The sequence below is a fragment of the Miniopterus natalensis genome, chromosome 15 (assembly GCF_054644295.1).
Source record: "Miniopterus natalensis isolate mMinNat1 chromosome 15, mMinNat1.hap1, whole genome shotgun sequence".
Taxonomy (NCBI): Eukaryota; Metazoa; Chordata; class Mammalia; order Chiroptera; family Miniopteridae; genus Miniopterus; species Miniopterus natalensis.
In genome coordinates, this window is record NC_142095.1 from 15,343,119 (window position 1) to 15,369,094 (window position 25,976).

The following is a 25,976-nucleotide window of genomic DNA, read 5'->3' on the forward strand; positions in this document are numbered from 1 at the left end:
AAGAGAAATAAGCCAGTCAGAGAAAGACAAGTACCATGTGATCTCACTTATATGTGGAATCTACTGAACAAAATAATCAAACAAAATAGAAACACTAATAGATACAAAGAACAGACTGACAGCTCTCAGAGGGAAGGGGGTTTGGAGGTGCTGGGTGAAAAATGTAAAGGGATTATGCAAAAACCCCAAAAAACTCATAGACACAGACAACAGTGTGGTGATTAGCAGAGGGAAAGGAGGGTGGGGGCAGATAGGAGAGGGTAAAGGGGGATAAATGGTGATGGAGGGAGACTGACTTTGGGTGGTGAGCACACAACACAATATACAGATGTATTGTAGAACTGCACACTTGAAACTTATATACTTTTATTAACCAATGTTACCCCAATAAATTCAATAAAAATTTTTTAAAAAAGGAAAAATAAATAAATAAACATGCTGCTCAATATTTTCCATGGCCTGGTGTTTGTTGGAGCTGATTCAACGTTATTTTGTAAGGGAAATCCCTGTTTCTAGGGGTGGGACAGGCCTTCAGCTCCTTGGGTCCTTGTTAAGGGAGTATAACCTCAAATTCATGGGTTCTCAGCGCTCACAAAAATCCCTGGCTGAGGAAAATGGTTTTTATGGAGAAGTGCCTGAAGGCTATGAAGACCATTTATTTATCTTGACACTCTAATATTTATTTTTGGATTAAGTTCAGATTGTGAGAGAGCTATGTACCTAGAGACATTGTTTGGGATCCCCACAGGGACCTGCTTTCACTGACTGAGCTCTAGAATGATTAATTGGATCTACATTGAGGGATGTTATTAAAAACACAAATATACATAAACAGAGTTGGATTTACAATATTATTAGGCTATGCCTGTCTGGGTGGCTGAGTGACTTCATGTTATGAACCCTATACTATATAAGCATGTGAATTCTCTTCTTGGGATAGGCTTTTTTTTTAGGTCATCTGAGCAACACTATTATCTACCTCATAGGATATATTTAATGCACCTGCCTCAAATTGGTTTCAACCAATTTTCCCCATACTTATTTTCTCTATCCCCAAAGGTACTCCTTTGTGATTTTAAAAAATTGCACATGTAATTTGTATAAGTTGTTATAAGGTCTTTATTCTCAAATAAAATAGGATATACATAAGTTAATTTTTAAAAATACCTCACATATTTGTTGCAGAAAAAAATGAGATGATGGATATACTTTCTCATATAGGAGGTAATTATAATTTTTATAGGCAGTAATGTTAATAATAATTGTAATCTAGCTGGAGTCTATTTAAGCAGAAGGGGACTTGGGCATAGATGGATTACATGGCTATCATATGGTAAAGTCTTTGAAAAAGCTGATAGAATAATTTGGAAATTCTACCACTGCAGTCAGCACCTTAACTTAAAAGTTACCATTTCAAAATGCAAATGTCCCTTGGAAGGGTTAATTCCTTGGAAATGGAATCAGACATGAATACCTTTAATATGCTACTTAGCTCTTGAAAAGTAAGAATTCTGATTTAGGTAAGACACTAGTTTCAGTTGAATACAACTGAATTAACTCACTAAAAGGTCTCCCTTCTTTTAATTAATTACACAAGCTATTTAATGCATTAATTCATACAACAAACATTTAGTGAGCACCTACTATGTGCTAAGCACCTAAGAGCAAGGATACCACAGTGAGCAAGACAATCATGATCACTGAATAAAGAAAGATAAAGAAAACATCATGGATAATTCCGTGACCTAGAAACAAATACTATTAATATGCTCCCCAGACTTTGTCCTACACCCAAATTAACACCCATGAACATATAACATATTATATCTGTTAAAAAAGAATAAGTATTCTTAATACTTAAAACTAAATTCTATTAGTTCTATAACTAGTTTTTCCCATTGAACATTTTCATGTCAATATATTTACTCCTCCATCAAAATTTTAAAGAACTGCTTAGTATGTTCATTATATCTATATTTTATTCAATCCCTTTTTATTAGGCAGGAAGGTTGTCTCCAGCTTTTTTTTTTTTTTTTAATTATAAACAAGTCTGCGCTAATATCTGTGTTCTCCCAAGCACACCAAAACATTTACTTCTTAGGAACAAATTAATTGGAGCAAAAATGCAAAGCCATCATTTTGAATATTTTCAGGCTTTTGTCATTTACTGCAAAATTATTCCATAGAAAGAATTTATCAATTTTCATTCTCACCATCAAGGCTGTATATGAGTATTTATTTCTCTATAGCCTGGAAAACAATGGCAACTTTCATTTAAATCTCTGTCTTCTCATGAACAAGAAATAAAATCTTAATTTGCATTTCATTTTAAAATTTGCATTTGTATAATTACTTTTAAGGCTAACATTTTTTTACTGGCCTTTTGTCTTTTTTTTTAATATGCAAATTTTCTGTTCCAGGCTATTGTCATTCCTTTTCTCTACTTTTCCTTTCTCTTGTCTATTGCTAACACATGAAGGGTATATGTAGTCATACTTTTTCTTATCTTTTTATGTACTTATAACTACAAAAAATAAATGTAACATATATATGCATATGGTACGAAGTACATTAGTAAAAGGAACATTTAAGAATCGGCACTAACACTTCTGCTGCATTCCCCTCTCCCGTGTGCTCCTCCCCTATCTCATCCACTTACCTATCCCCTTTAACTCCTAGGAGATATCTATTATCTTGAATTTGGCCTTTATTATTCTCTTGAATAATAAATGTACCTTACTATAAACATCACTGAAATTAAATGGAGCATCATCCAAGAATATTTTTAAAGTATATTTTGATTTCTTAAAGTATATTTTTCTCAACAATGCTTCTTTTAGATTTATAAAAATGTTAGCATCCTATACGTAGCCTTAAAGAATTTGTTTTTCTCAATATTATGTTTCTATATCTATCCATGTTGTTGCCTGTAACTTCATTTTCACTGATGCATTATTGAATTTAGTGACTATGCCATGATTTAACCTTATATTCATCTGCTCATAGATATTGGGATGGTATCTTATTTTTTTAACAATTTGCAAACAGTACTCTGTGAACATTCTTAAACATGGGTCCTGGTATTCATAGTAAAGAGTTTCTCTAATAGAAACTAGAAGACTAATTGCTTGGTCATAGGCAATCTGCATATTCAATTTGACAGGATAGTGCTAAGACATTTTCAAGGTGATTATAGTAATTTACACTCTCAGGGGCAATCTCTCTCTGAGTATCTGTTGATCAATATTCTCTCCAGTGCTTGGTATTGTCACCACACTTCTTAATTCGTGCAACTTTGATACAAAATGGCATTGCGTGGTGATCTTGATTAGCATTTCCTTAAATACCAATGCGAGATTGATACGGGATATTTGAATTATTTTTTAGTAAAATGAAGTCTATTGTCTATTTTTGGCTTGAATTATTTGTCTTTTCCTTCTGATTTGTAAAATCTCTTTACATATCCTTTATATATTCTGTCTTTGTTCATTGTGTTGGCAATGTGAGTGCTGAATTTCTGGAGTCAAGCCTTGTCTTTTTCCATTATTCCAAAGCACTTCCCAATACTGGACATAAGGCCTCTTCTCTGTTCTCAAAGTGGAGATCAGAAGACTGTGGAAAGTACTAAAGATGACGTTAACCTTTGCAGCAATGTGTATATACTTAAACCTATTAGGGGATTCAGGATTGAACCAAAAAATAGTATCGATAGTGGCATATGCATCCTTTGATTCGTTATATTGGCTTTAGTTCTAGAATAAGATTTCTTGCAGAAGAAAAAAGAAATCCTGAAATTACCTACAGGAAATCAGGGCAGGAGTCCAGGATGGTGTAAAGGTCATTTCATATCTCGGAGATTTTCATCAGAACTCAAGGAAATCCCTATTTTCTCGAATATTCCCTCAGGCCATTCTGATAAAAAAGGTTTACTAAATATGCTGAAGGGTAGCTTTCCTTGTAACCATGCAGTCCTCACCAAAGTGCTATTTGCTTGTATGAAATGTCATTATTAATGTTTTTTTCTTTAGGTGTCTTTTTGTGGATTGGCCCACTTTGCAACCATTAAGCAATTAACATTAGAGTACCTTGGTATTAACAGAAGCAAAACCATAATGTTTGAGAAATGTACCTTACTATAAGCATCACATGCCAAGGGAGCCACATAACAGAAAAACAAAGTCACTATGAGGATACAATTATGCAAATAACCAGAGAGGTGAATATCCAGATACTTTCAGAGGGGCCAAAGATCAAATAGTTTTTTCTTCTTCGGTGACAGGAAGGTATAGTTCCTATTAGTTTCCCATGGCTGCTATAATGAAGAACCACAGACAGTTCTGGAGGCTAAAGGTTCAAAATCAAGGTGCTGGCAGGGTTGGTCCCTTCTGAGGGCTCAGGGGAGAATCCATTCCACAGCTCTCCCCTAGCTTTGGGTGGTCTGCTGGCAATCTCGGGAGGCACTCTTTGTCTGGTAGCAGAGTAACTCCAATCTTTACACTGGCATTCTCCCACATCCAAATATCCCCTTTTGACCTCATCTTCACTTGATCATCCGAGAAGACCCTATATCTATGTCAAGTTACATCCACAGATACTGGGGATTAGGACATCAATATCTTTTGAGGAGACACAATTCAACCCACAATAGCCCCATAAGTATTTCCTGGTAAATCCTAAAATGACATCTCCTTAGAGGTAGACTATGACATGATGCACAAGTGAGAACCAATCACTCTGATGGATTTACCCAGCAAATCATAGGACAGACTCTGAGGTACCGACTGCAGTACCTAACACATAAGTGTTAAATAAATATTGGAAGAGTGAATTCATGAACAACAGTACACTTATGCCCTTTTGTCTACCTTGGGGTCACTGGTAACACACCAAGAAATGGAGGCAAGGGCTGGGGGTTCCTTGCCAACCTTACATGCCATCCAAGATGGGAAACCTAAAACATTTTCCTACTTTCTATGGTTCTTCTGAATATGGCTTTTTCCAGGGCCATGTCCATTGTCCCACATCTGGCATAATTAATGGATTTTTGATTTTGCAAACCCCTCCCTATGCATTTCTCTTATAAACTTTCTTCTTCTCCTCTCAACTGGTAGATAGTTTACTCTTGAAGCAGTTTACTTGACACTTTTAGTTATTTTCCACTGATTCATTCATGTATTCATCCATCTATTCACCCATTCCAGTAATCTTTAACATTTTGGAATCCGTGCTTCTTTTTAGTAATATATTTTATAACACCCACTTTCCTATTTCAAACTGAAAGTTATAGATAATAAAGTCCACCTACACATATAATTTCAAAGTGGTTAATATAATTCCCTAACTACAATATCAAGGATGAATTCAAACAAAGTAATTTGTGATAAAATAATAGTTATTTCAATATGTAACGGCTAGACATAAAGAAGTATAAGATACCTGCCCCTATGTGCATAATTATAGGAATATTTTAGCTACAAATGCAGATCAAAAAGAACGTATGGTATTGGTGACTCAAATACCAAGAATAGCAATAATCAGTGATGTGATTTTCTGAAATGGTAGATGACTCTCAGAAATGTTCAAATAAAAGATCAGCCGAGGCTTGATTTACATGGCAATTGCAGTCCTAAATAATTCAGGGTATAATAAAAGCACACAATATGTTACATTTATATATAAAATGGAGTTATGGTTTAGGTTTTAGGTAATCATAATTTATTCCTGGGGAGCTCTTAACATAACTGTCTAGTGAGACATTGAGAAGTCACAAGCATGTGAGATAATTCTTTATATTATTTGCAACTGTTGTGCACAGTGCAGGACACTCAGCCTCCTGGCCCCTGCCCACTAAATGCCTATAGAGCTCCCTCATTGTGACATCCTAAAGCACGTCCCCAAATTTCCCAAATCCTCGACCAGTGAGAACCACTGAGTCAGTCACTCCACATACCTCCACATGTGTCAGGCATCAGGTTAACAGAGCAGCAGAGGAGGAAACGTTATGAAAACAACTAAAGACAGCAGAATAGAACATGTATTATAAATCAAAGCATGCATAGTGGGTGTGTAAGTGGGAGGGGATGTTACAGGCTTTACAAAATCAAGGCATTAGAAGGCAAAGAGCAATCATGGTTTTAGATCTAAATGGTTTTAGGTAATTACGACTTCCCAGTAGGAGTGCAACATCCTTGAAGACAGATACAGTGTTTTAAAAATATTTTTAATGCCTTGATATTCACAGCCAACATGCAGCTTTTGTGTGTGTGTCGGGGGGGGGGGGGGAATGATCCTTACCAGAAGACATGTTTAGAGAGAGGAGGGGAGAGGGAGGGAGGGAGAGGGGGAAAGAGAGAGAAAGAGAGAGAGAGACTGATTGATGTGAAAGATAAACACTGATTGGTTGCTTTCTGTATATGCCCCAACCCTGGAGACCTAACCACAACCCAGGTATGTGCCCCAACTGGGAACAGAATCTGCAACCTTTTGGTGCACAGGACACTGCTCAACCAACTGAGCCACTCCACCTGGGCCAATGTGGAATTGTTAAAAGAAGACTGATTTCAGTCAGAGCAAGAAGATTTCAAACCCAGTCTCACCATTTTTGTCTAAGCAACCTTATGAAAGTTGGTTACCTGGGTCTATTTCTCTTTTCCAGTTGGCAGACAGAGATAACTACATGTAGTACACTAAATAAATGGTAACTACTTTTAATACTGATTCTCATGACAAAGAAAAAAAAAAGCAAGAGAATTGATGGTACCACCTGGCAATTGGTTGGCCTGGTGGCCTCAAGTTCTTGGAGGTGGCCTAGAGCTCAAAGAACAGAATTCATTAGCCTCCCTCTGTCTTTTCTTGTCTGTCAATCTCTTTCTCTTTCCCTCCCTCCTTCCTTGCCTCCTCCCTCTTTCTCCTCTTCTCTGTTTCCAGTTTAAATTACCAAGAATCATTCAAATATCAGAAGGAGCCAAAGTAGGAAAACAGAGAAGCAAAGATGGAATATGGAATGACATCATTTTAATGACACAGCATAAATCTCTAGAGCTTCTGCTGGACTGCCTGACATATGCCCTGAAGAAGGTCCAGAGGGTGGCCATCTGGTGGTGATTCTACCTGTCCCCATGTCCATCCACCTGTACAGAGGTTAATCTCCCATCACTCAAGTTCATCTCAATGGGTTTTTCTTCATTAGGGGAAAAATAGACCATATGAAATATATAGGAGCTGTAAATTGATGAATTCATCAAGACAGAAATTTGGATCACATCCAAGTTCTCATATATCATAGTCAACTGTTTTGGCAATTCCAAATTTTACAGGTTCAATTTTCATAAGGTCAGAAAATTTTTTTAATGTCTCTGTTTAATTTAACTAATAAGTACAACAGCAAAAGGTATTCTAATATAACTTCTGAACCATCACTCTCTTTTCTCCATTTTCCATTTCCTTCTCTTTTTTTGTATATTTTTCCAAACATGCTCTCCTTAGGAGTAATCATTGGCAGGAAACTTAGAGATAAATCCATTACTGTTTTTATAATATCCTCTGTGGGCTGAAAGCCTATTTATATTGAAGAACACACTTCCAGAGTTGAGATTCTCCTTTGGGCATTGTAGTTAATTTGATAAAATTGAACAATAATCTTTTTGTTTCTAATTCATGTTCACATACTCTTGATCCCTTTGGAGTAAAGTTCAACAAACAGAATGAGCCCAGCTTCTCATTAGAACTATTCAGAGAATTACACACTGTACTCAACCAGAGAGTCTGGGGAAACTGTAGATATTAAGAAGACACAAAAATTCCTTTATCTTAGCGCAAGAGAGGCACTGTACACAAACAATCACTACCTGTCCACCTTTAAGAAATTAACTCATATAATACACATGTGGCTCTAGGCCTATGCAAGACCACTAGAACGATTCAATCATCCCAAAAATGTAAACTCTATTTCTAAAACATTCAGGTAAAAGCATTTACCTCTCTCAGTCTCAGAACTTCAAAGTACCCAATGACCAAAGGCAGATGAAATGGGCCAAACTGTTATAACAATTTTCTTTCACTTTCTTTTACCTTATTTTTATTTGGCTTAAAAATGGGAAGGATACATATATATGACCTAAGTATGTATACATATATATACATATTTGGTATTCACTAAATACCAACGATATACTAGACATCTTAAAATTAGATGTTATCCTTGTTCAGTGGGGTCATTGTGTATGTTTAAGGACAATTATAACTCACAGTAGGAAGAAGACAAGACCACAGAGCAAGAGTGATGGATATTAGGAATTAATGCATTGGTTTCAGTAACCATTGATCTGCATGTATCTGAAACAGAATCAACATCTTTGGGCCAACTGTCCTCAACATGCAGTAAGAAAGTTTAATCTGGCCACACACGCTGCTTTAGACAAGTTGAGTAACAAGGCTCCCCTTAGTTTAAGACAACTTATAGAAATAAGACTCATTTTATGTCCTGTCGGTAATTGTGAGACTCACAGTCTGTCTCTCCAGAATGTTGGGCTTTTTTTAAGCGAATTCCCCATTTTGTAATTTTGACAGGGAGCACTTTCTGATCATTAAAGGAGCAGGGGAAAGAATTCTCATTTTAAGATGCTGAAGTTAAACTGAGATCATTTTGAGGGCAGCTCTACAGCCAAAACTTTTAACAATATTTCCAGCTTACAACAACCTATAAAAAAAGCACATGTGTGGCAGTAAAACAGAAAAAGCAGCATGAAATGAACATAAAGAGACAGACAGACAGTTGTCCAACTCTCACAGAGCTCAGGAACATGAAATTTTGAGTGTTCCCTGGCATGGCATATCAGTTTCCCTCTCGTTGGACGTCACGCTTGCCTGGAGGTGACAGGCTCTCTGCTCATAGGATAGAGCTAAGCAGAGGCATATGCCCTAAATTGACTCCTTGACTACAGGGTCAACCCTCATTTCCCCATTTTCATGAAAAATGATAGCTGCTTCCACAGCAGTTGGTGAAACTAAAGAGGCTGTGAGATCCTTTCAATGTCCTTCATCTCCAAGGACTTCATGAAGCATCACGAGAAAGAGATATCCTTTAATTGCTCATTGTGGATCTAAGGTTTGAGCTTGGAATTTGGCTCCAACATTAACTATCTGTGTAAGCTCTTTACTTTCTCTAAGCTTCATGGTCTTCATCTATAAAATGGGACTGCCTCTCATGGCCTGGGAGCAATGTTAGGAGGCTATTATAAAAAATTAAGAATGATATACATTATATACTATGCTCAGTGGATTATCCAGGAGTTGCTTGATACACAGCAGTTTTTTATTACTTATTTTAACTCCCTCTTTTCTTATATGTTTCCTGATTTCTAAGCTTGTAGAGACTCCATGATACATGAATTAAGTCAGAACTCAAAGACAAGAATGTGTAAACGTAGAAGATGCTTTAAGTTCACCTCTCTCCTGAAAACCATTTTTTCTTCCCCCCTCTCCTGAGGGTTAGAAGGTTCTGGAGAACACAGTATCTGAAAAGTGGCCACATCTTTCCCTCTGAATTGTGAATGGTGACAAATGGTTACACCAACAGCTAAGAATTTCATGCTGCCACTACTGGCACCAACCAAATAAATATGGGTTGTTTGCCTGCAAATGGCTTGGGGGCCAGGAGAAAAAATCTGACTATACATCTCCTGCTAGAGTTGAAAAGGACTTGGAGATGATCTGATTTCATCCCTTTATAGTACAACTTTTCTTTCTAATTTATACCCTCCTTCATCCTTAAAATATTTGAACATGGTAATTAAAGAAGACTATTCTTTAAATAAAAAATATTTTATACTTGATGGGAGAGAAATTCCAAGAGGTTATATAGCTGATACGCAGGGTCAAGGACGTCTTTATATGTGGGAATGGAGACATGTGTACTATAGGAAAGAGTGATTAAATATACAGAGTTCAGGTTCTAATCCACGAGGACAGGTGACCAGAGAATCAGAAGTGAATTGACGGAGGAGTAAGGAGTGGGTGTGACATCGGCAGCCATATGGAAATTGCTCTCACTCCCTTTTGAGGTGGAAAGTTCTTGAGCCTTTATAATACGAGATACTTAAAAGAACCTTGTTACAGGGCAGGAGAATCTGGACAGGTACTGATTTTGAAAGAAACGCCAGCAAATCCCATAGTTCAATGACATGACCCCATAAATGTCTGTTCCCTTTACATCCCAGATTAGCCGGCTTTTCCACCCAAGCGTGGGTTTTGCTAGTTATTGAGACTTTATAGAATTTGGCTACCGCCCTAATTAACCTCAGGACATGAATAAAACTCTCAGTTTATTTTTAGCCAAGAAAAAGTCTGCGTGTAACTTTTAAGACCTTATCGTTGTTCCCCGGTCTTTCCACACCACAAGCTCTAACAAGGACAACTCCCTACCCAAGGGCCAACTGACAGCATAGTAACAGTAACTTCTTTCAATAATTTTCATCTGAGTGGCTTTCATGTGCTTTGTCTGTAGCTACAAGGAATAAAACATATTAGCCAGGGTTTGAAGTAAGCCAACATTACGGCTTCCAGCCTGAACTTTCTGTCCCTCAGTTCTCTTTCTGCTCCTTCCCCAGCCACCTTCAAGGTGCAGCTACCTAGCACCCTAAGGCCCTCAGAAAAAACTGTCATCAATTAGGTACCCCGCTTTTTTGAACTGCAAACCCTCTCCTTCTAAAGGTTGAATTGTATAAAAATTCCACGGTTTGACTTATTTTGGTATAGAAAAATAGCAATTGTCTTGTGGTTTAACCCAGGAGTGATAGCATCGTGTGCTTTATTAGTAATTGTGAAATGAAAAGAACAGTCTTGTATTTAGAGGTATTTAGATATGATACAGCCCAGTTCCTTTAGGGTACAGGCTGGGAAGAATATTATGTCTTGCTTAACTCCTTGGCTATATCTACAAAACATACTTCTGATCTTGGGAAAGAAATGCATTAGACATGTTGTCCATCAGGCTGGCTGAGTTATAGAATTAGATACAGAGGCTCTTGGGTGAAATTTTAACAGCTTTAACAATCATTTAGTCAGACTCCCTTTATGTGTTAGCTGAAAGCAACTTAATTATATCATTTACAATAGTTGAACAATATTTTGAATACAGGAACTTTTTCTATCTCTCCTGATACCCAAGAAGTTACTTTGACTATGTCTACTCTCAATTTGAACTTGAGAAGCATGGGAGGATGCTATTAAGCATTTAAAAAATAATTATAGATCACATGCTCTGATCAGAAATCTAAAACACAGAAGAGTTATAGTCAGGTGATTCCAAGAAGGAAAACAAGTCTATGTTTATCAGGCATGACAATACTGTGATTGCCACCAACATCACTGCAGTGAAAACCTGTCCATCCGTCCGCTCATCTGTCCATCCATGCATCCAGACATGCAGACATTGAAACATCCCCTACTATTGTACCAGGAGCTAAGGGATCCTAGTTAGGAGGGATGGCCTCCTGCTCCCGGTGAGCTAAAAATGTAGTAGGAGAGAGAAGATACAAAGAACACAATACAAAAAAAATTAAGGCAGTTCTTCAAAATAAAAGCTTCTAAGCACCAAGCAAATATTTGGAGGAATTCTTTAAAAAGCTTCAAAAAGCAAAATAATCACCAGGAAGACCTCTGAAGTGCTCCTGTCAAGCTATGAACCAGCAAGAATCTAGGATATGTGCTGTGGATTCCTGACGCAGCACAGTGGAATCAACATATCTTTTTACCTCCAGATACCAAACCAGGCAACCTTTGAAAAGGTGGGAGAGCTCACTGGCTACCATAGTTTGTCCTCAAAGAAGCAAAATATTTTTTAAAATCACATGACATAGATGCTTTCTATAAGTAAGTCATATCAGTCTTGAAGAATTCTAACTCTATTTTTATTCTATTGTACTTTATACCCAACATTTTAGAGAAGATAGGAAGTAGGAAACAGCTTAGTAGAGTCAAAAGTGGTCAAGGACATTTAAAAAGCTTATGTGATATGAATTGGTAGCAAAGGTCCCTGGGAAGTTAAGAACAATTATGGATATTATCAGTGACTGGGAAATGAGTAAGAGATTCAAAGGGAACTTTACAACCCAAATCAATTTTCAATCCAGGATTAGCATTAGTGATTTTTATGGCGCCAAATACTAATTCACTGTTCACATCATTAAGTGGCCAATTTCTTCAGGTATATTGGTCACATATGCTGATTACTTTCTGTGTTTACATTTTATAAAATCAAGCAAAACATTAGCATGGTTTTGAATTACCCAAATTCTAAAATTCACCATTTATCTGGTTTCATATTTCTTCCAATGGCACTAAACTCTAGACCAAGAGAAATCTACGTCCAATGGAATAAAAACTCACTCTGGATATGAACTATCCTGTTCTCTCAGGTCCATTAAGCCAATCAAGAGAAAAAAGAGCAAATTCCAGTGGTACTTACTTGCAGGTGACGGGGTGCTGCATCCACTTGGAGGAGGGTGCCCGTGAAGGCCATGGAGGGGAGGCAGGGAAAGTCCTCCGATGACCGGCGGAAAGAGTAAGGGGTAGGGTGCGGCTGGGTAGTGAGTCATGTGTCCATTCACTGCTGGGACGGGACATGCGTGGCTACTGGTGGTCATGTTTCAGGCTTCACAGAATGGAAGGTGCTCTGGGATGGGAACACATCACTCCAGGCCTTGAACCAAAGTTGGAGAGGTAAGTTCAGGGCAAGACTTGAGTCTGAGCTGTGTTCTGGACCAAAGGCAAGACAGTTCAACAGATGACCTTGCTTCTTCCCAGCACAGTTCACCCACCTCTCATTTTGCCACGGTGATTATGGATGTCTGTTTTCTTTATTTTCTTTTCAGTTTGAGGCTGGCAAATGTTATCACTTTAAAACTCCAGACCTGCTAATCCTGTAAGAAAAACATGTATGCATGTATATATTTCACAAGTCAAAAATATTATCCTCTTAATCAAGTTATGTGAAAAATCTATAATATTAATCTGTCTTTTAATCTGTCCCAGTTGTTCCCCTACACTCTCTACTTTAATTTTCTTAAATGTTCACATTCTAATATAAAATGAAACTTATACACAATTTCAAAATAACTCCACCTGTTATTAAATAGCGATCTCCACCCACCATCATTCCTACAGTCCTCACCCTGCTTAATTTTCTCCATGACACTTAACTTGATCTGTTACACAGTGGGAGTGTTTGTTTTTGTCTGTCTGCCCTATTAGAATGTGCTCTCCAGGAGGGCAAAGTTTTTCTGTTTTGTTAACAGCTATGTTTTAAGCTCCTATAAGAGTACCAGACAGGCAACAGATGCTCAATAAATATTTATTGAATAAATGAATGAAAAAATGATGTTCTGGCTTCTTTTAGAAAAGTGGATTAATGCTGTCGTAACCTTTGTGCTTCCAAGATCTTACATGTTTCATAAGAAGAACTTTGAATTTTAATGCAGCCATTGGGAAGGACATGCCCAACAAGATAAATATAATTGTGAGAGAAAGCTATAATCTAATGAAAGGTAAGTACAAGATACAGTCATCAAGGATCAGAGAAATATTTTATATCAATTCCTTACTGTCAACAATATACACTTTTCTTATAACAACACCATCTACCCATCCATCTCTCCATCACTTGATCCATACAGCCATCATCCATGTGTCCGTCCATTCAATCACCCATCAGTCAGTCAAATCACAACTTACTCTTATGTGCCAGGTGCTTCCGTAAGTGCCAAAGATAACAGAGTGGAGTAAACTAATCTGGTTTCTGTTCTCATGGAGTTTCTAGTTTTAACAGCTCCTGATCGAGGTCATGTTGTTCAGGAGGAGGAACCTGTCCTGTCCTTGCAAAGGACATTTTAAGGATGCTCAGCATTTAGAATTCCTCAAGACTGGGGATGGAAGAAGACTGAAACAGATTCTCGGGTGGGCTGGCTATGAACTTCAGAGGTTTACCTTGACCCTGATGACCAATATTCTGTAAAAATCTCAAATTCTGGAGCTCACTGAATGGCAAGCCCTGGATGTAAGCCATGTGTCAAGGTCAGCATAAGGGCCAGTAGTTAAGAACCTGATTCTAGACTCAGACTACCTAGGTTCAAATCATGGCTCTGCCCCTTGGGCAATTATCTACCTCTCAATATGTCCGCTTTTATTTTAAAATTGAGATAGTAATAGAATTTACTTCAGAGGCATGTTATGAGGATTAAATGAGGTAATATCAAAAGAAGAACAGTACCTGGTGCGGAGTAAAGAGTAGGTAAATAGTAAACACTAGGCAAAAGCTTGCTATAAACACATGTATTGTCCCATTAAATGATATGCTCCTGAGAACAAGCCTGTTGGAATGGACAAGGGCAGGGAAGAGAACACATTACAGTAGTCCTAAGAGAAGGGTGTTAGGACTAAAACATTTGTCATCACAGTAAAGAAGAAGAGGTAGGATCTAGGTAAATTTAAGAACAAAGACTCATAAAAGCTTACGGATTCCTCAGTTTGTGGAGTTAGCCAGTTTGATTATTACTAATCCTAAAATGTTCTTATATGTAACAACTTCCATTGATTTGTTTACCACATGTCAGGTGCTTCACTTATGGGCTCTAAGCTGTGTAGCTCTAGGAATAGTCCCGTAGGAAGTTATTTCTATCCCTATTTTCCAGAGGAAAACACCAAGTCTCAGTGGGTTTCAATGATTTGCCCCCAATGCCACAGAGTCAGCCTGTGGCTAAGCCAGAATTTGCACCTAGATCTGCCTGGTTGCACCATCGTTGCCCTTTCCCCTCAAAAATGCTGTGCTTATATTTATTCTGAGGGCCTGCATTGCCCTGGTTGTACCCCACAACAAAAACAGTACGTGAGCAGTTGTGATGTAAGTGGTTGTCCTCACTTAGATGACATTCTCTGCGGGCCTTGAATCCCTGGCCTATTAATATTAAAAATGAGCATCATCAACAGTCAGGCCATATGGTCCCAGGCTCCCTGCAACTGCTCGAAACCTTACAAAGGAGACTAAATTCCTGGTTGGCTTATGTAACACTCAAAAGGGTTGTCCCATCCGAAATATCAATGTCCTTTTCAAACTTTCAAACCATGGCTTGTTTCTCTAATGAAAAGAAAGCAAATGGACTATGAGAGGTGAATGTATCGGTGCTTTCTCTCCTAAAAATCACACACCATCTAACATATTTAGCACTTGAATTTTGTAGTTTGTAGCAAATTAATTAGAAAATAAACAATACCATTTAGTGTTTGCTGCATTTCCACTCAATTTGATTTTTAAATCACACACACAAAGCTCAGCATTGTTATAAGTGGTCTTTTCTATCTCCATTAGACAAACTGCCTCATTAACTGGTAGAGCTGACAGTTCAGCAAACCCACCCCCGCAGGGCGCAATTCTTAGATTTTTAAAGCTGTTTGTTTGTTTGTTTTTATCAACCAGGGACTATTTCTACCCTCAATAGCCTTTATTTCTCTTTGCTTTCAAACACTTCAGATCTTTGGCATCCTGCCTGCCTGGTTGAAAGGTCTGGTATCATGCCTAGGATCTTAAAAAAAAAAATTACTGATACTGATAATGGGCAAAAGAAAAAAAAAAAAATCAATGTGTCGGGAAAATCCTGTTATGTTGGTGGAAAACCATCTGAACAGTCACCGGGTCTGTGTTCACATATGTGACTGATTAAGGCTATTCCTGGAAGCAGAGAATTTTCTTTGTTTCGGGCTTTTAGAAAAAACGATGATCACTGGTATTAGCAGTGCTTTTTTTTTTCATGCCCGATTTGAGTTTGGGCTCATTCAGGGTTCTTTCTTCACCACCTGAGGCAAAACAAACAGGAGCTGGGGTGCAGGAGGGGAAGGAAGCAGGGACTGGGTCAGGAGGTCTTGGCTCTACCACCCATCATCTCTGGGTGTCAGTTTCTTCGTCTGTGAAAAGGGTCAAGAGAAGACGATTAGGTTTTAAATCAAGTTTCTTAAACCGTGTTGTTCAGAAGACAACTGTCTTATAAGGAGATAAGAAATTTTAAAAATGCTGAAAATAGTATTTTAGAGCAGGAAACAGAAAAGATTTCTAGATAACTGTTCGCATAGTTGATGTTGTTATATAGCAGCCTGCCTTTGACGAGCAGTAGAATGACAGGAGGCAGAGCCATAGGCCTGCTCTCCAGCGGCTGGGAGGATACGTGCCAGGGCGGTGGCGGAGGCCACAGAACTTGTGAACATCTATGCCTGTATGCGTGAGATCACATTATCCATAAAGCACAGTATGTTTTCTCCAGTTCAATTTGTTAAGGTTTTTGTTCCCATATAAGGTTTAAAAAATTATACTTTAATCATTTCAAGTCACATTTAATCCACTGGGGGTTGTTTTTGTAGTCCTTTCAGAGTAAATTTTCATGCATGCTTCCAAGCTTATACTTCTAAATATTTATTTTATAAACATGACCCTTACATATGAGTTTTTTAAAAGCCACACAGTTCCTTTAGCCCAGTGGTTCTCAAAGCAGAGCCCCTGAGCCAGAAGCATCAGCATCACCTGGAAACTTATTGGAAACACAGATTCCTCAGGCCCCACCCGAGAGCTACAGAATCAGAAATTCTAGGAGAGCCCAGCAATCTGTGTTCTAACAAGCCCTCAGATGGTTCTGATTCAGCTAAAAGTAGAGAACCACTGCTCTAGACATGAGATTGGCAAATTTCTCCTGCAAGGAAAGCAAATATTTTGGATGGCAGGCCATACTGCCTCTGTCACAACCACTCAACTCTGCTTTTGTATCAACTTCTTCGGGCACAAAAGCAACCACAGGCAATCCATAAACGAGTAGGCATGGCTGTACTCCAATAAAACATTATTTACAGAACCGGCAGCCTGCCAAATTTGGCCCATGAACCATGGCTTTCTGACCCTGCTTAAGGTTCATAAAGAAAAACAGCAATCGACCTTCCCCATCCTTAAGCTCTCTTCCCTACAAGCAACTACTTGAAAATATTTTAGCTGGACTTTTTTTCCTGTTGTTTATATTTATAGGTCATATACTTAAACAATTTTTTTCATAATTTTGTAAAATTTTCTTTACTACCTATTGGTTTTTTACTGTAAACATGATTTAGCTCTTTCAGGCTATTGCCCACACATACAAAACTCTTCCTCCTCTCTTCCTCCCAACATAATTTTATCACAATTTAAAAAATAAAAATCATTCAATCATTTATATTATCATGCTTATATAATTCTGACTCGATAAATATTGTTACAGCTGAGCCACACAGCCCTATATTTACATTTCTTTTCTTATAAAATTTTTGTTTTTTCCTGGAGTTAATAATTGCTTTGTTTATATAATTTTTATTTATTTTTTGTATCTATGAATAATTCTTTCCCAACTCTCTGACAATTTTGCCAGACATGTCATATGATATACGAGTTCTACAATTGGGGACATTCCTCCCACCCCAGGGCTGACTGGCTGCTTTCCTAGTCTCATGCATAGCTGTCAAACTACAACTTTCTATTATTGCTTTTCTGGTTTTTTGGAACTCTATCTTGTAGATCTCATGTCTTTCGTTTTCTTGGTTGACTCCTTCATCTTGGTGGCTTTTTTCCTAAAAGCTTTCTGAGAAGTGGTGCATGGGAGGAAAAAGTATTTTGAGACTTTGCATGTACTAAAAAATTTATGCTACACCACACACCTGATGGGTTGGCTAGGTTAAAATTGAAGTACATTGCACCACTTTTCAAGCTTTCTACATCACTCTGGAAATTTCTAATATTATTGTGATTTCAGATCCTTTGTGTGTGACAATTTTCTTTTTCCGGAAGTCTTTACAATCTTCTCTTTCTCCTCTGTGGATCTTTTCCTACATTGTATGAAGACATTTGGGAGGGGTCTTCAATTTGGTAACTCATGTTCTTCTGTTAGGGAGAATTTTATTTTATGCTTTCTTTGATAATATCTTTTTTACTATTTATTTTGTTCTCTCCTTTTGGAAGTCTTATTAGATAATAGACCTTCTAAATTGAGTCTCTAATTTTATTAGGTTTTTTCTCATCTTCTACTTCTTCATCCATTTGTTCTATTTTCTGCAAGATATCCCCACCTTTAACTTCCAATTACTGTATTGAGTTTTATTTTTTAAATTGTTTATTGATTTTAGAGCAAGGAAAAGGAGAGAGGCAGAGAGGCAGAGAGGCAGAGAGAGATATTGATTTGTTCCACTTATTTATGCATTTATTGGTTGCTTCTTATATGTGCCCTGACTAGAGATGGACCTGCAAACTTGACATGTTGGGATGACGCTCCAACCAACTGAACTACCCTGCCAGAGCTTTACTCTATTGAATTTTTATATTTATGCTACCATACTTGTAACATACAAGAGTTTTTACCATTTTTTTTCTCTATTTATGGTTCTGCTTTTTGTCATGAATGCCTTATCTTTCCTGAATACCTTTAGGACATTAAGAATAGTTTTTATCTTATTCTGCTCTCTACATTGACTCTGTTTCTTTTCACTTTTTTCTGTTGCTTTATTTCCTTTAATACTATATGCATTTCTCAATTGTATTTGTGCAGTTCTAGTTTTGTTCATTTATATCTAAAAGGGAAAACCTATGGCAAGCTCTGTTTTCATGAGCAAACCTTGTCAAAAGGGTGAGTTTCATGAAAAAGTAATCTAACTTGGACATTTCATTGTGGGATTCCCCAAATGTGAGTTTTAGGCTTTTCATTTGGGGGTTGGAAGGGAGAATATGCCACCCCCAAAATATGTTGCTTTAGTATATTAATTATTTTGAGAAGTAGGCATTTGAAAAACACACACACAAAAACAACAACAATAAAAGCAGGAAGAGACTTTTTCTGAACTCTCCTAATCTGCCTAAAGACAGAACTTCCAAAAAGAATCCAGTTACCATAAATTTCCTCCTCGGAAGTTTCATCAACCACCACGGACTGTCACTTATCACCGGAGAGGAGAATCTAGTCAACATCATACCCACACAAACTCTGTCACAAACTATCACTCCTCCCACCTATTCAGGTAAGAGCCCACTCATCTTTCCTAAAAGTCATTTGCTGCACTCTAAGAGGCTCCATATCCCCACCCCTTTCCCTATTAAGAAGATATTTAATCCTGAATTCTAAGCCATCTCTGGAAGGACTCATTTACCTTTGGTTTACTTCAACATAAACATGAGGTGTATATGTTAATAAACTTTGCCTGTTTTTCTCTTGTTAATCTGTCTTTCATCCAAGAACTCAGAATGGTAGAGCGGGGATTATTTTCCTCCCCCACAGGTTCTTTGGCAACTTCATTGAGAAATCCTCTAACGTTCTGCCCAGGATGGGGAGGAAAGAAAGAGGCTTACTGAGAATACATCTGGTATTTGAATGGGGGAGTAAGCCTGGGGCTGTGGTGGGCTTACTATTAAATACGTCGCCTTTCACTTCTTCCTCCTGTTTTCATCCAGTACCACCTCCCCACTCCACATGGGTACTGGGTGTCCAGAACTCAGTAACTTCTCTAGTTCAATATCCTCAAAGAATAGACTTACCTTTCCCACTGGGGTTGGGTTGCAGTGACCACCAGAATGTAACAGTTGGAAGAGCAGCTATATCTTCTCCCTGTTTCTAACTTAATCTTCCATCTCAATCATCACTCCCCTCTCCCAGTGCCTGTGCTCTCTGGGACTGTCCCAAATCCTACAGCTTCCATCTCCTTGTGTCTTTCTTGCATCAACTTTTTTAGGCACTTAGCATTCTGCACTTTGCTAATGTATTCATTACTACTGCCCATCCACTTTCCATCCTCAAAAAATGTTGCCATTTCCTGTCTGCAGTGAGCATCACTGGTGTTCTTGTTAACTTCAGTGGTTTCTTCTTTTTCCATCTCCTTCCTATCCTTTTAGTAAATATTTGGGAGGGAATAAGGGAAAGTTCATGTTGTTCATCTATCATATTTCACTGGAGGGTCGCTAAATTTAAAAAAGTGACTTGTGGTCCAATAAATTTGGGAAACCTAGACTGAATGATCCCTTAATGCTATTCAGCTCTAAATTCTTTCTATGAAAAGGGAATTAAAGAATAATCTAAGAGGAAGGGGTTTGCTCCAGTCCCCAGCTGAGATAAGGTTAATTCAGCATGTCTAAATTGTTACCCGTGTATGGCAAAAGAAAGACAGTACTGGTCCCAATCTGAAACTAAACAACAAACTGAGATTTGACCTGCCATCGCGAACGTGCTGTGGGCTTTGTCAAACACCTTCTACCAATAAACAAATAAAGGTGGGATTTGATCTGCCTCAGTCATGCACCTGCAGGCATATTGGATAATTAGAAATGCCATTTAATTCGTAGATGACTTTGTATGTGCTTTCTTGAAGACTCCAACTTGGAGAGAGGACTCTCGTTAGAGTTTGCTTTGAGACACAGGAACCAAACACTCTCACATGGCAAGAAGTGTTAGTTTTACTGTGGTGGCTTCAAGTGTCGTCCAAGCAACAAAACAGACAAGATTTTTGGAGAAAACATTGTATCCATTTCCTCCTACTAAAATTTAATGGCAGCACTGACTGTTGTGGCTAACATAAAAAACAGGCAGAAGTGAACAAAAGATAGATTTTTAAATTTCTTGTGATGGAGCTCAGAAAACTCTCCTGGGTTTCGTGAGCTGATTTAGAATTTGCTGTGGGGAAACCTTTGCTTCAACAGACACTACCTGCATTGTCCTCTTTTTGCAGTTTCTTTCAGCTCAGACCTCCCTATTTATTTAAGGCATTGGTTCCAGGTAATGCCACTTAGAATTTCTCAGATGCATTCAGCCAAATACCTGTTTTCAGCAAAAATTCCAAACTCAGCACAAATTGTGTCAGTTGCTTTCACTGCTATTCTTAATAGAAAAGAAACATGGCTGTAAGGAGGTCAGTTTTGCATGCCTGGTAGTTTTGCAGCCTTTCTTATATCCACCATCTTCATCATAAATATTACTGATAAAATTATGTTCAACTTAAGCCCAGGGAAACCACAATATGTAACTTAAATTTGACCAAAAAGAGATATCTCTTACCTCCTATTAATTTAATTTGGGAATGAATGAGATAGAACAGTTATTTAGAGGAAATAACACAGTCCGAGGAATCCCTTAGACCACCAAATGAGCAGAGAGTGAAATCCAAATCACTGCCTCGGCATCAGGAGGAAGTCATTTGGCACATTAAAGACCTATTTTTAAAAGCATATACAAAATGTCCCTGTATTCCTTTTTAGGCCATTTTTATAAGATTCCATCTGCTAAAGACACACAAAGTGAAAATACGACTTTCAGAAAATAACTAGCAGAAATATACATCCAGGAAAATGTACAGAACTCTAAGATTTAACTGAAAAAGTTATGTGAGAAGCAATGTAAATATGGGTTCTTAGGGAATCAACATTCAACCCAAAGTTGGTTGGTATATATGCTAGCATGGCATGCACCTCCTGAAAAGTCAGATACCTAGGGTCTTTTTGTGTAGATTCCAAAACATAATCTATGGAGTAGTGTTGGAACAAATATCTGATGGTACCATTGTTTGTTTTTAAGGATAGTAGCAGCAGGCAACCCCTTGTACAATGGCTTCCATGTTTTGTATCATGGAATCCCACCAAGCCAAGCAAAATGACTGGACTAGAGTTTGGTTTTCAAGGGTAAGTCAACCACCTATATGCTGGTGAGTGGCTTGTGATGCAGCCTAGAAGAAGTAGTCTTCCAGGAATCTCCATACTGGATGGTGACCCATCTATCCCATCAGAGTCTTACTATTAATTGGTTTTGAATGCCTAACACACCAAGGAAGACATAGAAAGGAGACTGGCATACACCTGTAAAGATATGGAGAAGCTGGCAGAAGCCAAGAGGCTAGAGAAACCATGACTGAGCAAGAGACATGAGACAGTGAGGACAATAGAACCAAGGTATTTGTAAAAGTAGATAAAACAAGTCACAATAGCTGGAATTGCACTTCTAAAGTTGGCTATGGTGTCAAGAACAGCACTGGGAATTTGGTGAGGCCTGAATCTTTAACTGTTTAATTATTTTACATTTTCCCCTATTTTTCTCTTTCCTACAACAAACTACCAAATTGTATCTCTAAGAAGAGTGGGGAGGCAAAAGGACAGAAGAGAATGATGAGAATTGTACATGTCTGAGCCCATTGAGACCATAAATTAAGTCTGGAGGTGTTTCTGAATGACAGTCCTACATTAAGCTGAAAAGGACATTATCTTAGTCTGCTGGGGCTACTATAACAAAATGCCAAAAGCTGGGTAGCTTATAAATAGTAGAATTTATTTCTCACAGTTCTGGAGGCTGGAAAGCCAAGATCAAGGTCCAGCATGGTCATGTTCTGGTGGGAGCCCTCTTTCTGGTTCATAGCTGGTGACTTCTTGCTGTGTCCTCACATTGTGGGAGGGACAAGCTATTTCTCTGGGGTCTCCTTTATAAGAGCACTAAGCACTAATCCCAATAGTGAGGGCTCTGCCTTCATGACTTAATAACCTGCTAGAGGCCTCACCTCCTAATACCATCACCTTGGGTTTGGGATGTCAACATGTATTGGTTGTGGAGGGGGTACAAAACCAACCAGACCATAGCATACATAGGATTAGTTCTCTGTGTAAAGCTCCCCTAAACCAACTGTGGTAAACTGAATAAAGGGTCCATATCCTCATTCCATGAATCTGAGAATATTACCTTATATGGGAAAAGGGACTTTGCAAGTGTGATTAAAGTTAAGGATATTGAAATGGGGAGATCATCCAGGGAGCCCAATATCATAACAGAGATCCTTGTAAAGGGGAGGCAAAGGGAGATTTGATTACAGAAGAAGAGAAGGTGATATGACGAAGGAAGCAGAACTTAGAGTAATGCGCTTTAAAGGGAGAGGAAGGGGTAGAGAGCCAAAGAATACAGTCAGCCCCAGAAGCTTGAAAAGGACAGGAAACAGATTCTCTCCTCAGAACCAGAAACAACCAATTTGGCTGACACCTTAACTTTAGCTCAGTGCAGCTGATTTTGGGCTTCTGACCTCCAGAGCTGTAAGATAATAAATTTATGTGGTTTTAAACAACTAAGTTTGTGGTCATTTGTTACAGCAGCGATGGGGAACTAATACACCAGCGCACTCTAAATCTTGAAGGATCTAGTTAAGAAAACGAACCGCAAGCACTGCCATATTACTCATCCTGAGCCAAGAGCCAGTTTTGCCAAAATAGAACTTACCTCCCCCAAGGGAAAAATCCCAGTGTGTGGTATTATGGGTCAGGGAGAGAAACTTGAAGATGCTCACCACTGTCTATTAAAACGTTCTACAAAACCAAAGCAGGGATGAAGCCCAGTGATGTCAGGTGTAGAGATGTGGGTTTAAAAAGAGGTCAGGGGTCAGAGTCATGCCAAGAGAAGAGGCAAGAGTGTGGTATCTTTGCTGGTAATGTGCAACCATTCCTGAACGAATGCTTAAAATGTTTATTTGACAATTTTTGCCTTTCTACTATGTCATGTGAAAATTGTACAAGGTCATTTATTTATCTGCAGCCTCAAAGCTTCCCTGAAAATTGCCAGAGTCTGGACATAGGTGATAGAGCTGTTTAACCTGAAGCGGATGCGACAGAGGCAGTTAAAGAAAAGAGTGAGAGGATTTGTGAGTGCATGTGTGTGTTTATAAAGAGAGACTGAAACAAAAATAGCAACTTTCATGGGTTTCCTTGTTTTTTTACTTCTTTTAAAGAAATGTTTTTTATTAATTTTAGAGAGAGAGAAGAGGGGAGAGAGAAAAATATATTGTTGTGAGAGAGAAATATTAATTGGCTACCAACTGGTGCCCTTTTGGTGCACAGGATGACTCTCAACCAACTGAGCCACACCAGCCAGGGCTGTTTTATTCTTTTTTGCTGAAGGATTTCCTTCACTGTCTTAATGATCATATCTGTAGTTTTCCAGAGACTTGGGAGTAGAAGAATGAAAAGTAGTAACCTCTTTCCCACAAAGAAGGACTTTTCTGAAATACCTTCTCTTATTCTGTTAGAGAGGGAAAAAAGACAAGGCCTAGAAGAAAAATGGAACACTTAACCTCACTTGAACATTAAGTTTGGTCTTCTGCCTGAGGGAATGGGGTATTTCCTTTTTAAGTTATCTCAGTGCTTTTTTCTCCCTTGGCAGTTTTGTTGTGTGGTCCCCAGTCCCATCACAGGACCTGCTGTCTGTCCCTCTGTTTATCAAAGAGACCACCCCTAAAAGATGTGACAGATCAACGATGACAAATCTCAAAACTGCTTTGTCTACCTCATCTAAATGGAAACACATATGGGACATGGATAAAATGTAAAACCAATATAAGAAATCTACCAGAATGTACTTCCAAGTGATATTTTTACTTCAAGGCAGTGATAAGAGTTTATTCAGATTATGCTACAATGACTGAAGACATTTTAGGAACACCTTTTTGGAAGAGAACATCACTAGAGGTAATGTGGCAGAGACATGGCTATGTTCTCACCAAATCCCATTTCCTTTTCCTTCCAGTCACATCCCCTGCAATTAGGTAGGGGCACGACTGAGCCCTGTCCAGTGGCATGTGGGTGGATCGGATATGTGCCACCTCTAGGCCTGGTTCCCCAAACCTGCTGTGGAATTCTTCATGTTCTCTCTTTCCCTCAATTGCTAGCTGGATGCATAGGGTCTAATATAGAGCTCTGATGACCTAGGATACAGCAAAGCCACCATGTAGAAGGAGCCTAGGTCCCTGAATGGCTGTATGGAGCAGACTATTGACCTGAATTGGATTGTGACATTAGTGAGAAATAAATTGGTACTGAATTAAGTAACTGAAATTTGGAAGTGTATATTCTAGTTAGCCTGGCTAACAAAGCCATTGATCATATAAAAATAATGAATTCATGACTATATTTGTAGTTCCATTTTTCATTCCCAAATCTCCTCTGTCCTATTGACTAAACTTCCAAGTAAAATTATATTTTCAAAGCAAATCTATACTTAGCAGGAAGAGTGGTCACCTTCCAAAATAAACTAATGCTTGCTACAAAGGCAATTAAAAAGAATTCCAAAGAAATTTTAAGCATTGGTAGCACCACTGAAATAGCTTCTCCAAGGTCATCTTTGAAACCAATAGCACTCACTTAAATACATAACTGAGTTGATCAGGGACTGTAACATAGTAAAAATTCAAGCCATTGATTAAAAAATAATATTTAAAAATAATTACCACTAATTAACATTCTAATATTGTGGCGTGGTTTGGTTCTATGTATGGTGTAAAGTGATGATGTGATCACCAGGTCAAATTATGGTAGCCCAGTTCCCAGAATAAAAATAGGAGAAAGGAAATTCGTAAGAAAATATAGCAGCAGTATCTTGACAGTTTGGCTGGTAATGCATGAGCTGCAATGTTTCTTATTTGTATCTGTGTTTGGGCAGGAAATTATAGTTGAAGTGTTTAACATCAATTGTAGAAATATATTATGGATTAAAATGCCATTTATCAAGTGTTGCATTCTTTCAAAGTCAAGAGACCCACATTTTGGAAAAGTTATTAATTCAGAATGTGTCAGATGATAGACGTCCTGGATAAACAACAGTCTGCTGCATTAGTTCTGATATGTTGGGTTAAAACTGCCAGGCCCATTGCTTTGTGAATTCATACCTTGCAAATGAAGAGGTGACGCTTAGTCTAGGAAACAAGTGATTTCAATAAAGCTATTATGAGATGCAAAGGGTAAAATCTTCATTTTAATAAGCCTCAGTTGCCTGATTTGTAAAATGGGATTCTATAACAACAGTACTTCCCTCACCAGTTTGTGACAGGGATCAAACGAGTGAACGTTTGCAAAGTACTTAGAGCTGGGCCTGGTACCTAGAAACAGCCAGCCAGTTATTCCCCCTGTTGTCGAGCCCATG

At 38.2% G+C, this 25,976-nt stretch overlaps 1 protein-coding gene across 1 annotated transcript in view; it reads right to left on the reverse strand.

Annotated features, from left to right (window-relative positions):
- RARB (retinoic acid receptor beta) overlaps positions 1 to 25,976 on the reverse strand; it is a 549,550-nt gene that overhangs the window by 301,405 nt on the left and 222,169 nt on the right. The window contains exon 4 of the mRNA XM_016198793.2: positions 12,467 to 12,920. Coding sequence (XP_016054279.1) covers positions 12,467 to 12,644 — 178 coding nt within the window. The 5' untranslated portion in view covers positions 12,645 to 12,920. The remainder of the gene's footprint in view (positions 1 to 12,466; positions 12,921 to 25,976) is intronic.